Raw genomic sequence first — 18,920 nt, 5'->3', positions numbered from 1 at the left:
AGGAGAAACATGTGTCAGCAAACAGCACACAGTATGACTGAAGCTGACACATTTTCATGATTACCACTTTGCGCCTGCAGCAACATTGTTTATATATTTTACGTGAAAAACTATATATTATATTTTGATATTATGAAGTGCGATGGATGTTTCACAATATATTGTACGGTGGCCTTTAGAGTCAAACCAACATTTCACTAAACACTAAAACATTTCACGAAACCTTTGGGAGAGAAGTTGTACTGTTTGTCGCATTCACTGACGAGGAATCATCGGCCACAACCAACCTACATCTTTCGGTTTTAGTGGTTTGCTGTTTTGTGAGATTGCTGTTGTGTCGTCCCTCAGTGCCGCTGTGCTGTTGCATGTAGTGCATATTCACCCAGCAGACTGACGCTTCACACAGAGAAGCTTTGCAAAGTGGCAGCAAACAAAGTCAAAGAAAATCAATAAATAATGTGTTTTAAATATACATTCAAATCCGCTCCTATACAGATTCTTGCCTATTCTTGTTATACGTTGTCCGTGCATTGGTTTCAGCAGACGGTGGAGATAAATCCATCTTTACAGGTTGTGAGGTGAAATACAGAAACCGTGTCTTTTTCTCCATGAATGTTGGACCCCTTCTCTGCTGCTCAAGATTACAATATGACAGGACTGATTAAGATATGTTTGTGAAAATATATTTATTATATTATAATATTATTATGTTACAGTGTTTAGTGTGTAGCAGGGCCTCTGTTGTTCAGGTGTTCACAGTGTTGGCAGCAGGAGTGAGGAGAACAGAGAGTCCGGTCTTTGCTTCAGCACATCTGGATGGTCAAACTCGGCCACCTGTCGGCCAAATCACTGACTGTTAGTCTAGGTTAAGAAGCACGTAAACGTCATCTTTATCTTATCTTTAATCTGTTACCTCTCCGTTGTCCATGACCAGAATACGGTCGGCGTGCATCACAGTGTTGATGCGATGGGCGATGGTGAGCATGGTGCAGTCCTGGAAGGCTTCACTGATGGTGGTCTGGATCAAGGCGTCGGTCTCTGCATCGATGGATGCTGTTGCCTCGTCCAAAAGAATGATCTGTTGGACAACAGGAGGGACAGTTAGTCCAGACGAAGAGAGGAATACTGGTCGTGGTGGGTTAATTGATGCAATTGTGAATAATATCAATGTCACAGGCAGTTAGTTTGGTTGGTTTTGCAACACATGCAGATGCAGGGAGCAGGGGAAGGACCCAAACACAGTCCCAGATGAGGAGGCTGCAGGAACAATTCAGTGATTGTATTTAAATGGCTTTCAGAGTCCAAATAAAGCAGGTGGTCTGTTAGGCAGGTACACAAACAGAACTCCATGCAACAAGGAAGGAATGAAAGACGAGACGACAACCAACAGTGAGAAGACAGGACTATTGGTACATCTTCAGTCTCTTATTTGTCATTTCCTCACTCCTCACTTATTGTTCTGGTCCGCCATCTTGACAGCCGTCCCAAAGCTCTTCTGTCTGCTCTGTTATCTGAGCAAGGATGGTTATCTGAGGAGCCATGAGCGAGGAAGAGCAGCCTTCACGGAACGACACGCCCCCTTATTGTTTATCAGTTATTTGATTGGACGCTTCAGCTGATCGGACTGATCTGATATTTCTTAACGTTACTGAGATTTCATACTAGAGTGAAATCACATAAACTCAAGTTGTATATTTGATTTGGTTACTTTTTCACCATCTGGTTAAAATATATGTTAATTGTAGGTCTGAACAACAAAAGGACCACAAACAACTTTCTTAATTTTTTAGAAAGATTTGCCTTTTATGATCTGTTGTTTCCCTCAATAACTGATAATTACTGGTCAGGTTTAATAAGTTACATATTTTTAAATTTCCCCGAAACATTTAGCCTAATAAAGTCTTTCCAGTGTTCAAGAGACACCATGTCTCAGGAAATGTCAGCAGGAAGCACTGCTGCTCTGGCAGTGATGGTAACTGTGTGTCTTAGTTAGTATTAGTACAGTGATCCTGTGTGCAGACACAAACTCCATCAGAAGTCTCTGCAGCTGTTAAAGCCCACTGACGGCTGATCAGAACAGAACCACGACAAATGTGGCAGTAGAGCAGCTGAAAAACTGGCAAGTGTGTAAATAACAAGAAGTCAGAAGACAGAAATTCATGTACAAACCTTGGAGTTGCGTAGTAGTGCTCTCGCCATACAAACGAGTTGTCTCTCTCCTACAGAGAAGTTCTCTCCGTTCTCCAGCACGGTTGCCTGTAGTTTCCCCTCCAGTCTGGAGATCTAAGGAAACAAAACAATCCTCATAGAACCACCTTCATGTCTGCTGCTACCTCACCTCTAAGAGTAACCTACACTGATACTGACTACGATACAATCAGGCTATAAAACCCAACGGTTTGTAGAATAGTCAAAGCTACCAACTAAAACATAAAATTGCTACTTTCACATTAATGCATCGGCAATAATAATCTAATGATATCATTGCGTAACACTCACAGGGTGCATTTTTCTACTTTGTGTACTTTTACTTTGATACATTAAGTACACAAAGCTCATAATACTGCAGTACTTTAACTCAAGTAAGATCTTACATGCAGTGACTTTACTTGTGATGGAGTACTTTCACAGCGTGGTATTGCTACTTTTACTGAAGTAAAGGATTGAATACTTCTTCCACCAATGCTACGGTTCATAATATATTTGAAAATAAGGGTTCAATAACACCAATGCACCACTAAGACCGCTACTATCTGGTCAGATAACATTTCAATTCAAGATGACTGAGCACACGCTCTAATGAAGCTGTGAATGTGCTTCATATTGTCAAGCCAACATACTGAGTCCTTCATGTAGGTCTTCTCCAGCGCCGCCCAGATCTCCTCATCATTGAAGTTATTGAAGGGGTCTAGGTTGTACCTGGAGGGAAGGACATGCAGCCAGTGACTAACCCACCACAGTGAGAGCAGTGTGTACCCGTGTGGAAACATAAAGCTCCATGGAGTTAGGCGTTAGCTTAGGTTACCTGACTGTTCCAGTGAATAGCACAGGATCCTGGGGGATGATAGACAATTTGCTGCGCAGATCCTGCAGACCAATGGCCGTAATGTCCACGCCATCTATCAGGATGGTCCCTGATGCCGGCTCCACCAGCCTGAACAGAGCCACGCCTAGAGAGGACTTCCCTGCAGAAACAAAGCACAACAGTAACCCTAATGGTGTACAGAGGCAGGGTTCCCCTCAGCACCCTACAGCCATACAAGTTAACACTCTAATCCAAGTCAGTTCTTTCATTTACACATTTAAATCCAAAGGTGCTCTTGTAACACTGGGCTATCTACATGTGCATTGTAGAAGCTACATAATGATCAATATCGACGATAGGTTTTGTTGAAATAGATAAAATTGTGTGCGTATTTAGGTTCAAGATTCAACTCTGATAATTAGTGATAGTTTCCCTCAATCAATCAATCATGTCAATATGTCTGAGTCATCTTGACATTCACACTAAAATCAACCTGCATGAAAAACAAAGTTATGAGTAAAAGCTGCTGGAGTCAAGGTCTTACCAGAGCCTGTCCTTCCCACAATGCCCAGCTTCTCTCCAGCTCGGATGAAGAAATCGAGTCCGTTCAGGACAATGGGTGTGTTTTCTCGGTACCTCATCTCATAGTCCTGGAAGGTGATGGTTCCGCTCTTCGGCCAATCCTCTGGGACTCGGGCCTCCTTTATTGTCCTGGGGGCCTCAGACTTACAACCCTGTACACAATAAACAACAACTACTGTGAAGGAGAGGAAAGGAGGTGCGTCAGAGAAAAATGTACTTTATAGAAGAGAAATGATTAGCTTTATAAAGAGGCAGAGAAGTTTAGAGTCTGACCGTGATGTATTCCTGCAGCCGCTCCACCGAGTTGAATCTAGCCTCCACCTCCGTCGCCAGCCTCACTGCATACTGAAGCAGGCCAGTCAGCTGGACAACACATCAACATCTTTAAACACACACGTTGCAGTTGCTTTCAACGTATCTTTACAAAAATAAACCAAAGGTTCATTCATGTTCTGTTCCAAATTCACCTGCATGGTGCTGCACAAGGCCAAGCCTTTCAAAGACGGACTGATGACGTCATTGCTGCTGAGCACTACGAACAGAGACACCAACAACGTCATGGTCAACGCCATGGAGTCCAGGCAGAAGGAGAGCCAACGTGTTCCGGAGAGAAACAATAAATGGTGGTTGGAGTTGATGTCACTCAGTGACTTGAACCTACAACGTGATAAAGGACATGCAGGTTTGTGAACATACTGTACCGCCTCACCCCAATGATCCGTAACACAGCATTTAAAAGGCAGACCAGGTTCAGAGACTCTGACTTTGCAGGAAACTCTATGAGTGAGTGTGCTTTGCTTATCTCGAGAACTGTTCATTTGATCTACTTGTGTATTGCTGGGGACCCAAGGGAATGCAGTGTCAAATGTTGATGGCACTATAACAACAAACTTTGCGTTTTGGCCCTAAACTTTGGAGCTGTAAGTGACAAAGTCCCAACGTTTTGTTTGTTGTTCTGTCATAGATTTAATCATATTTTTTCTCTTTACTGAAAGCAAACAATGACCTCTTAGTGTAACTTAAAATCAGGTTATTATGCATTATAACAGTTATTACAATGTGTTACTCTAACTCTCTAATGTATTAGAACTATGGGACTTATAGTACACAATGATTTAAAAAATGTGCGTCAAAAACAAGAAATATTGCATCAAGATCAATTTTCTGCCATTTTAAATTGTGTCTAAATTGTCACCCAGACAACGCTGCAAACAACAATATGTGGAGCGACGCAGTTGAGAGTCATGTGGAGGAACTTTGCTATCTTACAGTTCGATGTGTCTGTCTCTGATGTTGTAGGCGTGGATGGTGCTGAGGCCCTGCAGGGTGGAGGTGGTGAGAGAGATGCAGGGAGAACGACTGATGTTCTCATTCCTCTTCATCTGACGGATACTCCTCTGGAAGATACTGCAGATCAATCACAACTGATATATTTAGTAAAGCTTTAAAGAACTCTTGTACTGTACCTGCTTTTAAGACGTGCAACCATTTAAATGAAAATCTGCATCTAAATAAATGTCATAAAATGAACTCAACGTGTGATCAGCAGGTAGCCATACAAGGTGTTTATTTCATGTTTAAACTGGTATCAACTCACAAGAGAATGAGGGTGAACAACGCTCCAATGAACACCACAGCTGCCAGTATCGGGGGAAAGACTGCCGAGATGGTGATAACGGTGAAGGTGAACAGCAGAGCAAACTGCAAGAAAGGGTCTATGGTGAGGGGAAGCACCACGTCCACCTCCTCTTGATCTTTGGAGAAGCGGTTGAGAATGCGTCCTGTTGGCGTCGTGTCAAAGAAACTCATGGGACTGGAGAAGATCTGAGGAAGGAAAACATAAAGAAACGTCATCATGAACACATTATTATAGGGAGTACTTGTACGGCATTGTACTTGTTCATTATTTGAACATAAAGCCCCTTGTTACCTCCCACCCCTCCTCTCCATCCACTCATAGCAGAGAGAGGGCGGGGCCAGAGGGGCTGCTCAGTTGAATATCTTAGTCTAGTCCGTCTCACTAATTGATCTCACTGAGGTTTTGAAGTCGGGGAAAGAATCCGTGGCTCCGACCATGGCTATGAAATATAAATCTGTCTTTGAAGACGTAGACGGATTTATATTTGTGACTTTTTCTCCTGGTCCCTCCCTTCTGTCTGTAATACTTTGTCCTTTGGTTATGTTTTCCTTTGTTTTGACATTTCATTATTTCCTGTTTTATTTTGTGTTACTCTCCTCTCCTCTCATTTCAGATGCTTCACTTCCTGCCCCTGTGTGTTTTGTCTGATTACCTGACGTGCATTTGAGTAACAGATCTTATCTTTAATTCAGTAAACATGGTTGTGTTTGATGGTATGGCCATCCATCAGTACCTTCTTGAACATGGTGTCGTGGAGTTTTGTGGCCGCATTCAAAGTCACCCAAGTGTAGAAGAAGCATTTGATGACGGCAAGTGTCACCATGACCACCACCAGCAGGCCATAAATACTTTGGTAGAAGTGCAGGTGAGGGTTTTGTGAGATGTCTCCTTGGTTTGAGGTTGTGTTATTGGATGACTTAAAAAAACAGAAAATATATCATGTTAGAAACCAGGTCCAGAGAGACAATTCATCAACACGACTAACTAACGTACTAGTTATACAGTTATACAGTTAAGTTCTATCTGTTCTCTACAGCGCACCTCCTCTATCGCTGCCAGTGTAGACAAAAGCAGTTTGGTTCAGCCGTAAACACAGTGAAGTTATGTGAAGTAAAAGAATTTGCAGAGCACATGCAGCAATACCAACATCTGTGCACATCTGACCGACCATGTGAAAAGGGTGTGTGGCTGTTGGTTTGTCGGTTTGGAAAAGGTTAAACAGACACTCTTTGAAGAGAGCTATTCACATCCCTCAGACTTCTTATAAAACATGCCCATTGGAGCATTAAATAGTCTTTCCAGCTGTGGGAAGTCACACACTTACTGAAAACACATTCAAATGCAACCAGGGCTGTATGTGTTTGTGTGAGTGTAGGTGTGTGTGTGTGTGTAGGTGTGTGTGTGTGTATGAGAGAGAGAGAGAGAGAGAGAGGAAAAGAGAGAGAGAGAGAGAGGGAGAGGAAAAGAGAGAGAGATGGAGAGAGAGTGAGAGGAAAAGAGAGAGAGAGGAGGAGAGGGAGGAAAGAGAGAGAGAGAGATGGAGAGGGAGAGAGGAAGAGAGAGAGAGGAAAAGAGCGAGAGAGAGAGAGAGAGATATGGAGAGAGAGCGAGCGAGAGAGAGAGAGAGAGAGAGGAAAAGAGCGAGAGAGAGAGAGAGAGAGAGAGAGGAAAAGAGCGAGAGAGAGAGAGAGAGATATGGTTCTCACCCCGTCACCCTGCCCCAGCCAGATGCTGAGCCACCAGTTGCTGAAGGCTGTGGTTCCAATCATCAGGACCAAGTTGAGGAAGGTGAGGAAGCTCACTATGTAGCCTGCAGCACAGTCACATCAAACATCATCAACCAGGTTGTCCATGTGTGAATTGTGTATTATCGCATACGATCATGCCAATGCATGTGTGTGTGCTGTCGGTGTTCAAACCTCCAGCTGCCTTGCAGTATTGCTGGTAGACTCTCCAGGAGACGGCACCTTCTGTGGTGGACTCCTGACTGACCAGCTGGTCATCGACAGGTGCTGAAGAGGAAGAGGCATGGCAAGGCAAAGCAAGGCAAGTTTATTTGTATAGCACATTTCAACAACAAGGTAATTCAAAGTGCTTCACAAGTGAAAAATGAAGAAAGAGATCTTGAGAGAGAAGCTGCTCGACCATCCAGCCAGCGCTTCTGGCCACTTAACGCACACACCCTTTGTCTTTAACACATTGAAATGGAACCAAATGAGTCTGACATCCTTGCTGGATTAGATCTGAACTTCACCGACATTAGAGCTATAATTGAATACGTTTTCCAGACTCACATCTTTGGTTAGTTGTCATTCCATCGTCCTTTTCATCCGACATGTCAAATGCTGAAAGAGAGCATGTATGTGGAAGGGAGATATCAATAAAATGACAGAAGAAATATCTGTCATCTAGACCTGTAGACACACACACGCCCATATAAAACACTGATAAGAGTATATTAACAGTCAGGATTGTAGATGTGTTGCCCTGTCTTCTATTGTTTTACAAAGCTTTTACAAAGTTCATTGTCTTTTCTTTTGTTGACGAGTTCACAGAGAATTGTGTCAAAAGTAAAGCAGGATTTTCTAGAACGCCCCCTGACTGCTTCTGTTAATAAATAATGTGCGACACTCCCCGTGTGTCTTTGTACTAAACTCTAATAATCTCCAGCCTTGTTTTCGTTAAATATAAATTATTATGTGATGAATTGTGAATCTATTTTAGTTCATTACACAAACAAAGATGTTTTCCTGGTTTGCGTACCTGGGTTCACTAGCCCACCGCCGGTGCTTTGTCTCCGCTCAATGTCCCTCAGCTGGGCAGCTTCTTGGGGAGACACTTCCTCCTCCTCATTCTGACAAAGCAAAAACGCAGTGATGCTGCTGAGTCTGGACAAGTTGACGACAACTCACTTCCACCCTGAAGTACTGTAAATGATGAATCGTTAACTCGTGGCCTAGTAGAAGACTTGTTTCTGCCTCCTATGAACCTCTGACACATCTGGTTTACAGCTCACGTGTATCGCTTTATTGTTTTTAAGCTAAAAACCTCATAAAGAACCGGTGAAAGGGTTTTGCAGCTGGTAAAAGATGGAGGAGAGACACATAAAAAAGTACACTAGAGTTTTGTACTGTAGATAGATTTTTTTACCTCGGGCTCCATCTGGGAGTTGATGATGAGCTGAGCATAGCGTGCATTGGCTTTCATCAGGTCCTGGTGGTTCCCAGCCTCCTGCACCTCGCCATCATCCAAAAGCATAATGTCATCACAGAACTCCAGATACTGACAGACACAAGTGAGGACAACCATGTCAACAAACCATCTCAGCACTGAGGCCCGAGTTCTACCGAACGCATGTATGACACGTGGCATCTAAACAGCTGATGCCTGCAATCAGAAACCACCAACTGGTGTTCGATGTTCTGGTACTTTGGGGTTTACCACAATAGAATCTTCAAATCATTTTTGATGTGTTTTAAACAAGTATGTGAATTTAATTGTGAAATGTGATTCTTAATATTAAGCTATTTAGGATTCACTATCTGCTGAAGGATGAAGCGCTGTCTACCTGGAGCTGGTGTGTAATCAGTATCATGGATTTCCCCCGGAGCTCTTTCTTAATGCATTCCTCAAAGATGTGTTTCCCCACATGGGCGTCGACAGCAGCTAGCGGATCGTCAAGGAGGAAGATGTCCTTATCGGAGTAGACAGCTCTGGCCAGACTGATCCTCTGCTTCTGCCCCCCCGACAGATTCAGCCCTCGCTCTCCGATCTGCCAACAGAACAGCAGAAAGCTGATAAGATCCCTGACAACATGGTGAGGTGCATCACACAATCTGCTCTTCCCTTTTACTAACTTACAACAACATAGAAGAAATAAAACTAATCAGAGCTTAAGATTAACTCAGAAACATCCGTCAGACTTGGAACTGATCCCAAATCAAACAAACCGCCTGAATAAATTTGCTGGTATTCAACTTGTAATTATTTAGTTCTGACTCATGCAATACTTTGTTTGTTGTAAAATGACACAGTAGATGATGTTTTGGGTTCAGTCAGTTTCATGAATGAGTTGCTAGGAGACAGTCAAAAGTAACATAGTTGGCAGAGTTTGAGGTATTGTTTTTTGATATTTCAATGCAAAATATTTGAAATAAAATGATGTCGTTACTAACGAAAACACAAGATTAAAACGGGCTTTAAAAGAGTTCAAAGAAAGAAAAGCGAAGTTGATTATTGATTGTACCAACTAATGTTTACCTTCATCCATCGTTTAATGCTAATGTCCGCTAGGGGTTTCCTACCCCACATCGGAGGGTGCTAGTGGTGAAAGTTCCACTCAGCTTGTAAGAAATCATTCAAAAGCAGAACAAACATTCAGCTCGGGGGGTTTTGAGTACAGCAGAAAGCCCCCACCTCAGTTTGATCACCATGTGGGAGGACATCCAGGTCAGCTCTGAGACTGCAGACCTCCACAACTCTGCTGTATCTGTGGAGGAGGACAATGAGGTAAAGTAAAGGGACAGCGACGTATAGTGTCTTCAACAGAGCTTTGAATATTTAATTCAGTTAACTTAATGGTAAAAACAACTTTTGGAAAACGGTGTTTTTTAGTGAGTCAGGTCTGCTGCATGTTGACCTTCGCTGCAGTATATACTTCATACAAGATCATGATTACAGCTCAAGTGTGGGCCGAACCACAGTCATAGAGGCAGCTGAATGACGTGACACAGCAGTGGCTGCATTGACTGGTTTCCTAATAACAATCCTGTCAAATAACACAGATGATTGTTTCACTACTCTGCCAGATGCACACTGACAGTGATTAAAGGAACTTTCTCCAGTTATTACATTTGTCACGTGAGATAAGCTCAAAAGAAAAGAGCTGTTCATGCCTCGTTGTCATGGTCTGTGTAACGATGAGGAACAGCGGTTAAATATTAACATCACAACAGTATCCAGTTAACGATTCCTCCTTTTGTTTCCATATTCAAAAGGTCTGCGGTCCTTTATAATGTGTGTGGGTTAAGTGATTGTATACTTGGACTGGTCAAGAGGTTCCCCCATCAGGATGTTTTCTTGAACGGTCCCATGAAATATCCAGGCCTGCTGGGAAACGTAGGCAAACGTCCCGTTAGCTGTGAGGGAGCCCTGCAGAAGGTGCATCTAAAATATAAAAGTGAGCAGACCACCATGAGGTTACCTGTTCGTTGCACGGCATCGGTTAGATCTGGTTTATCAAATTAGGAGCTTCATTTTACATAACTGTGTAACAGAGTGGAAATAAAATAGTGAAAATCAACAGCCGATAGAAATGTCAAACATTATGTCAGGAACTTGCAGGGATTGTAAAAGAGAATACATTAAAAAAGAGACAGAAGGAGGAGCCAACCTGTTCCAAAATGCTGGAGATCAGTGACGTCTTTCCACTCCCCACATTCCCACAGATTCCAAGCAGGTTGCCCTTAAGGAGAGAACACAGAGAGAGCTTGGCTTTAACCTTTAACCCTTTCTAGATCACCTCATGGATTCTCACCAGTCGTAAAACACACCTTCGGCAGTGTGAAGGAGATGTTTCTCAGGGTTGGCAAGGTTTCAGACTTCCCATTCTGGCACGTCTCCTCCACTTTGTGTCCCTTCTCCCCATTAACTGAGATGATGGCTGGAGAGTCTGGCTGGTTGGCTGGTTTGTTCCAGGAAAGTGAAGCATTTTTCATCACTATGGCTGAATCACTGTCTTTTCTCTGGATCAGGTAGGGCTCTGGATTCTGGATCAGCAATATTCTCTGAAATAGCCGAACATTGCATTTATAAACTGTAAACTGTAAAGATTAGATTTTAAGTGTGAATTTGTTCCACAACAGCAACAAACACAATGAAAGCTGGCAATGAAGTTGTAGTAAAGAAGATAGCTTAAAGTGTGACACTAAGATAATGACAACAGAAGCAATAAAGCCAAGTTTGCACGGCAGGTTGGCGTACATGTTAAAACTCCAGACAAGCTAATATTTATGCTTGAAATGAATAAAGATGGAATAAGAACCATATCATGTTAGTCTGCAGATTATAAGCGTTGGTTGATCGTTATCTATCATCACGAGGAGGCACAACCTTACAGTTGGTATGGCTGGATGACATCACAGCAAGACGTCTTCATGTAAGATCAGAGTAATAATGAATACCGTTGGCAGCCGAGCAGGACAGAGAGAGAGTTTACCTTCAGTCGTTTTAGTGACACAGCAGCCTCGGCCAGGACCTTGGCAGACATGGGCATAATATCCAAGCAGAACCTCAAGGAGTTGAAGATGGCGATGGTGGCGAAGGCCTGTTCATAAAGAAGAATGACGCTCACACTATATAACACTTTGTTATTCAGTCCACCTCAACCATGTAAATCCCACAGTGGGCATGATGGCAAGGGTTGTTGTGCTGCATGTGCTGCACTACTGCAGTACTCACATCGGTTGTGTTGAGCTTCAAGCTCAACGAAGTGTGTACGAGGAAGGTGAGAATGATGGAAAAGGAGGGGATGATGCTGGTGATGCTGGTATTGGCGTTCCGGATGTAACTGACCTTCCGCAGTTCTTTCTTCTCATCTTTCCGTAAGCCTATAAGAGAGACGGCATCAACAGAACAGTTTCAGGGTTTTTTTACTTCTATTAGCTGACACCAAACGAGCATGGACTGGTGGAGGCAAGGGCACATGGGAACTCAACCCTAGGTTCCTGCTTTGCTCAATGGAAGGTAGCACACCCGACTTTCAAGATTGGGTTTGTGTTCATACACAGCCACTGTATAAATGATAAACATGATATTTGTTATTCAAGAAATGTCTGTTTAGTTGGTTTCCTGTTTTGTTTAGAATGCCCGTGCCTCGTGTGTCCTGTGTTCACTTCACTACCTGCGTTTGTATGTTCTGTGTGATTGTCTGTCCCACCCCTGATTGGATCCTCCTGTGTCTAATCATCTGCACCTCCACAGTGTCTCAGCGTCGGTTGGTCTGTCGTGCTCCCTGCTCTGCTCCCTGTTCTGATCTGCAGTGATTCCTGGGGTGATCCCTGCTCTTCTCTGCTGTGTTCCCTGTTAAGTAGTTTTGATTTCTTGGACACATTTTTTGACTCCCCAGCTCTGCAAGTTTAGTTTTGAACATTTTCGTAACAATTAAAGCCACCGTTATTCGTCCCTCTGTCCCCCCGTGTCTCTCTGCGTTTGGGTCCATCCCCTGCTACCAAGAAAGATTAAAACCACGTTTGACTGGACGACGAAGTCTGTCGAACTTCATACCTGTGATCTTCTCTTCAAAGGAGTCTTCCCAGGCGTACATCTTGATGAGCTTGATACTGTTGAGAATCTCATTCATTGTGCGAACACGGCTGTCTGTTATCAACATGGTTTTCCATCTGAACTTGTTCATGAGATTGGCCAAGCCAAACTGAAAGCAGAAAAAAACAATATTAATCTTTGTGTTGGGGGAGAAAAATGTATTTGTGTAAAATCAATCATATCCATAATTTGAAAGGTATCCATGTATATTCACATTCATACTGTGATAGTGGCCGGTATCACCGTCATATTTTATTCACGTCACTGAGACAGGGAGTCTAGTATAGCGGCCTTGGAGCCCGGGTGAAGATAGAGAGAGGGTGACAGGGTGAAGAAGGAGGGGGGTGAAGCAGATTAAGGGTTAAAAACTTAAGGTATAACGTAATGTACACCCGTGGCCAAAGATTTTGAGAATGACACAAATATTGGTTTTCACAAAGTTTTCTGCTTCAGTGTCTTTAGATCTTTTTGTCCGATGTTACTTTGGTATAATGAAGTATAATTACAAGCATTTCATAAGTGTCAACGGCTTTTATTGACAATTACAGTAAGTTTATGCAAAGAGTCAATATTTGCAGTGTTGACGATAAGTTGCTCTCGGAGGATGTTGTGGTACCATTCTTTATTCTGTGTTCTGAGGCTACATTGTGAGTGAGCCCACTCCCTTGGCTGAGAAGCAGCCCCACACATGAATGCTCTCAGGATGCTTTACTGTTGGCATGACACAGGACTGATGGTAGCGCTCACCTTTTCTTCTCCGGACAAGCTTTTTTCTGAATCCCCCAAACAATCGGACAGGGGATTCATCAGAGAAATTGACTTTACCCCTCAGCAGTCCAATCCCTGTACCTTCTGCACAACATCAGTCTGTCCCTGATGTTTCTCCTGGAGAGAAGTGGCTTCTTTGCTGCTCTTCTTGACTCCAGGCCATCCTCCAAAAGTCTTCACCTCACTGTGCGTGCAGATGCACTCACATCTGCCTGCTGCCATTCCTGAGCAAGCTCTGCTCTGGTGGTGCCCCGATCCCGCAGCTGAATCAGCTTCAGGAGACGTCCTGGCGCTTGCTGGACTTGTTGGGTGCCCTGAAGCCTTCTTCACAACATTTGAACCTCTGTCCTTGAAGTTCTTGATGATCCAATAAATGGTTGATTTAGGTGCAATCTTACTAGCAATTCATCTGATCACTCATTCTGGAGTATATGCAAATTACCATCATAAAAACTGAGGCAGCAGACTGTGAAAATTCATATTTTAGTCACTCTCAAAACTTTTGGCCACGTGTGTACAAAGCTATTGTGAAGTGAGTTGACTCCGGACAGCTCGATTTGCTGCATCTGCGTGAACTGAAGGAAATCCTCTGGTGTGTTCTGTGGGTGTTCGTTACTGAGCTCCTAACAGTGAGATGCTGTGGTGTCTCAACACGAGTCAGACAGAGAACGGTGACTGAGCCAGCCGGTAGGTTTTGAGTTTTAACAGCTGAGCATCATCATCAACGGAAAAAAACGTGTCAATTGAAAACATGCCGCAAAAAGGAAAATACAGATATGTTAGCGTTTCCATGTTGATGGCTGAATTCGAATTAATTGGAAAGCTTTAATTATTTGCCAACTACTAGATAATTAAAATGCATTTTTGTTTATAACCTTTGATTATTGCAGTGCCTCCTTTTAGCTCTGATTGTGATGTGGCTCGATTAAATCTCAATCCATTCATTTTACACTGCTCATGAAAATAGATCTAATAACTGTTTGTGCGGTTTCTAACATACAGACCTGTACTGGGATGAAGATGAGGTAGGTGCAGACTCCAGTCAGTGCGGTGTAGCCCAGAATGTAGCAGGCATAAACAATACACACAATAAAGAGCACCGGGGTGGACAGCATGAAGCTGCCAGACAATGCTGCCTCGAATAATTTGTGGCCATCGTTGGTCAAAACACCAATCATCTGGATGGGAGAGAAGGAGAGAGAGAGAGAGATGTAAAATACATTTGCCAAGATTGCTTTGCCAAGGCAAGTTGCTTGAACTAATGGTGAGAACAAGTGAATTCCACCGGATGTTCAAAGAAGTGTGGCCTTGTAAAACAGGATCAAAAACAAAGTTGTGCAGGAAAGAAGAACACATATAGCCACAAGGGGCCATTCCAGGTTCCAGGGGACAGAGTATTTAGCTGAACAAAGTTGAGCAAAGTCAATTCAACTGGTTTAATCTTGTTTAAAGACAAAGTGAGACCATTCATGACCACGTAGCAGCCTTTCAGAAATACACACTCAAAGTCCCACCAGACATATTTTTTGTTACATTTGACATCAAAAATATCCAGCAAGTTTGGTGATGTTTGGACAAACTGTCATTGATTTATGGACAGATTTGCCCCATGCACATGTTAAGAACTAGTCCCGACCCCTATTGAGTGATTTTGAAGTAGTTTCACACATGTGCTCTAACGTCGTCATGAAACATGTCCGAGGAGTTTTGTATTGATTGGATCAACGGTTTCTGATCTATTGTCCAATTTGGGTTGTGCCACGCTCATCTATTGTATTAGAAGCGCCACCTAGTGGTCGATTCAACTGGAACTTTCAGGGTGTTTCAGCTGCTCTTGTAGACATACCCTGCAGGATGATTGTTGAGTTAGGTCTATTATTATGCTGAGGCAGGCCCCCTTGAAGTTCATTCGTCAATATCTTGAAAACTTTATAAGATATCAAGAAGGTTTTGATCTGTTTGTTTAGTTTGGTCCAATAATGATCCACAGAAAGTTTGGTAACAATTAGATCTACATTTAAGGAGAAGATGACACAAATGTATATTTTAAAAAATCCAAATGGAGATAAATGTAGTGGGTGAACTTTCAAATTTGTCAAATTTCAATTCAATCTGACTGGGTGGCGAAAGGTCGTGGCCTTCCCAAAATGTGTTTTTGTGTGTTGGCACGTTCCAGCGCCATCCTTTGGCCGATTGAAGTCAGATTTCTTGTAAGCACATCGTGTCCAGTTATTGGGCCAAGTTTCTATTTCTTGCTGTTTCCAGCTCACGGGTTATCCCTTCGGAGCTAGAACCCTAAAAATGCAAATCTGTCGACCAAAATGTTTGATAAAATAAATCTATATATTGAAGAAAGGCATTATGCAGTCGTCCCCTGTCACTCCAACTAGATGTGCACTTGATGTATGTCCACATTACAAATAACCACACCATCAACATTTAATTCCTGCCTTCACTTCAGCTGCTGAAGTCTTGGACTGACCCCAGTCTACATGTTAAACTCCACAAATCTAACAGACACGAGGTATATTGAAAATATATTTTCTTTAGACTACTTTGTACAGTTCACCAAGAGAAAGAAGATCTCTCTGACGATGGCCAAAGCGATTTTGGTGTGTGAGATCGGTTTCCAAGAGAAATGCAGGCACCCTACCTCTCCCATTGAGATGTCGCTGTGCGCCCGCAGAGAGATGACTTTCTGAAAGGCCACTGAAGAGAAGGCTCCCTTCAGTCTGACTGCAGTGCGCAGGTTCAACGTCCACATCAAGGATACCAGGAAGGCTTTGGAGAACTCAGAGGCGAACAACGCGAAGGACAGACCAACACCGTAGGATACTGTGGACTTCTCTGGGTCCGCAGTATAGTTCAGGATCTCATAGACCAGAACAGCCTGAGAGGACAGAGATGTTTGTGACACACAAAAGAGCATTCAATATTAAACAACCTTTACATTTGTGTCATAAAACCTTTGTGCACATTTACATTGAATGTGACATTAGCGACAACCTCAGAAAAGGCTCCTGGATCTGGTATCCAATAGAGGAAGCACTGGTACTGGCACTGATATGCAGCTTCTAATGTAATTACCGGGCCCAGAAACAGTGTCACCATGACAAGGACACCAACAGTGACGGAGAGAATCAGCCTGGTTCTTTGAAAGCGAAGGAATACTCGGACCAGAGAGGCCTTCTGCAGGCCCACCTTGGCCACCTCTTCCTCCCACAGTCTGTGGAGTCTGTGCACAACACACAATGTGAGCCTTATTCAATTATTACTCGAGTAAAACAGTGACACACACACGACTTAATTCATAACTTCCTTGCATTTTCACGAGTCATTTTCCAGATAAGAATTTCAGCAGCTATACTTAAATATCTATAAATCTGTAAATATACTGTCCTGTACTTCATTGCATCAAATGACAGTAGAGACATGGGGGGGGCCCATGAATCAACAAGAGTGTCCAACCTTTCTCCGCTGGTGTCGGCTACATCCAAAGGAGACAGTTCGGGAGAGCTCACGTCCAGCTTATTCTTGAAGAAGGCCCACATCAAGGGGGTCATCCAGGCAAAGGTTGCAAAGGACAGGAAACCTGCACTGTCCATAGGGTGGGACCTGGACATGGAGACATTGGTACAGTATCTGTCAGCTAACATGTCACCTTACATGTATTTATCAAGTGGAATATAAGAGCATCAAAACAAGATAAATGATGTCATCGATGACACTGACTGAGATGAGGACCGGCGGAAGGGTTTGAGGGTCTGAAGGCTCTGGCTGTATTTTCCAAACAGGGTCGGGTAGGATTCTACTCTGCTGTCCAAATCAGTATGTTCTGGTACGGAGGCCACAGATCCAGTTCTCCATCGGAAAACATCTTCCCGCTGAAGAGTCAGAGAGAGAGAGAGAGAGAGAGAGAGAGAGAGAGAGAGAGAGAGAGAGCCTTTTGTCAATATTCCAACTAAAGAGAGTCTCAAAAAGTGGATCAAACAAGTTTGCATCAACACACAGGCTGCAGGAGAAACAGTAGAAGAGGAAAAGATCTCAGGCAGTGAACGCCACATGAAGAGGCCAGCAGTGAGCTGGTGTTTGTTCATAACTTACAAAAGAGACTCCTCGACTGTCGCTCCTCTCCAGAGAAAAGTCTTTCTTCATTTTGTCCTGTAGGGAAACAAACTGCAGCGTCACTATTTCACATTGCTTTAAGTCTAATAACCAAATACTTTTAACAGCATCAACATGTATCTCATTCTGCTGTGTAACAGTGTAACGACATTACGGTTATTGTGTGTTTGAAGCTTACTCATTTCAACACAATCATCAGTCATAAGAGATGCTGTCGTTCAGGATGCTTTATGTATCACAACTGTGATCAAAATACTTCACTTGGTCAAATATCACAAATGTAGCCGCATTGCATGAAAGGTTATGAAGTCCAATTAAAAACAAAGAGTAAGATTGTAATGATTTTGATAAGGCTGAGGCAGAGGCATGCAGAATATCAAACTTGTGAATATACATTTTATATGTATTCCACCCACATTGTGTTGAGACATCATCCCGATATTTAAACTTTGCACTTTCATTTCTTAGATTCCCATTTTTTACTTGCGTGACTTGAAATTTTCTTTTCTAAGCTTTTATAATCATTTATTTTATTTGACCTTTGTCCTACCAGGAAGCCTGCCTCAGGTAGCAGCCGTACAAAAACACGAAATAACACCATACACAATGGGATCTACAAAAGATTACAAGAAAGCAGAATAATAGCTGTTTAACAAAGTGGCCTGACTTGAGAAAATGACTTGCGTGACTATTGGCTCAGAATATGAATGGAAACCTGCATTATAAGGGGCAGGGCGTTTGAAAGATGTCGATGTTTGCCGGACACAGAGGGTCTCGAGAACAATTCTTTGTCGTTGCATTGTAGGAAATGCATTTTTGGAGCTTGATCCATATTTCAATCAGGAGAGACTTCATTAGAATTTAACAATAATTCATAAAATTTGAAGAGTGGAGGAAGACTCCACCCTGAAGTAGGATAACGAGGGGTAGGGATGCTGAGGTCAGATAATAATAATAATGTATAATACAAATATTATATAATATAATAATTATTTTATATGAATAAATAAAGTAAATACTTTACCTACCTTTATAGAGGTTGTCTTTTATTTATTCTCTGCACAGAGAAGGTTCAGTCATCACAGCAGAGTGCGTACGTCTCAGTGAGGAAGAACCAGGTGTAGAGTGAACACGCTTTCTTTATACAGAAGGAGCGACGGTGGGGGCCGATGTTGCAGACATTTTGGTCTCAGACGGATGGAAACAACAATGAGAAACAAAAGGCCAGCAACCAGAAGAAGCGGCCTGACGGCATGAAGGCCTTGGGGCTGGAACATTCCCGTACAACACAGTTACAGTTATCTCTGTTATCAACGGGGAACTCTTCTTTGCAACAATAAGAAAGATACATCTGGGCCTGTACGCTAACACAGTGAAGTTCAGCTGAGTTCAGAGTAAACTAAGTAGAAATATATACTATACGTATACTGATTATGTAGAAATATCTATACTAAGTAG

At 42.8% G+C, this 18,920-nt stretch overlaps 1 protein-coding gene across 1 annotated transcript; it reads right to left on the bottom strand.

The window, feature by feature from the left end:
- Positions 1-753: 753 nt before the first annotated feature.
- Positions 754-17,492, bottom strand: LOC116384011 (multidrug resistance-associated protein 9-like). The gene is made up of 31 exons (XM_031848268.1): positions 17,442-17,492; positions 17,070-17,221; positions 16,806-16,952; positions 16,425-16,572; positions 15,991-16,227; positions 14,342-14,515; positions 12,531-12,678; positions 11,706-11,854; positions 11,464-11,571; positions 10,931-11,032; positions 10,799-10,867; positions 10,639-10,710; positions 10,288-10,412; positions 9,663-9,735; positions 8,815-9,018; positions 8,397-8,528; positions 8,010-8,100; positions 7,541-7,591; positions 7,166-7,258; positions 6,953-7,056; positions 5,980-6,162; positions 5,205-5,431; positions 4,877-5,014; positions 4,075-4,264; positions 3,881-3,970; positions 3,570-3,759; positions 3,026-3,185; positions 2,841-2,919; positions 2,170-2,283; positions 914-1,078; positions 754-834 (listed from the first exon to the last, which is right to left on the bottom strand). The coding sequence occupies exons 1-31, from the start codon at positions 17,490-17,492 to the stop codon at positions 754-756; spliced, it is 4,047 nt and encodes a 1,348-aa protein (XP_031704128.1).
- Positions 17,493-18,920: the final 1,428 nt, after the last annotated feature.

This window comes from Anarrhichthys ocellatus, unplaced genomic scaffold (genome assembly GCF_004355925.1).
Source record: "Anarrhichthys ocellatus isolate YVR2014 unplaced genomic scaffold, GSC_Weel_1.0 scaffold8, whole genome shotgun sequence".
In the NCBI taxonomy this organism is placed as follows: Eukaryota; Metazoa; Chordata; class Actinopteri; order Perciformes; family Anarhichadidae; genus Anarrhichthys; species Anarrhichthys ocellatus.
This window is presented reverse-complemented; position numbering and strand designations above follow the sequence as displayed.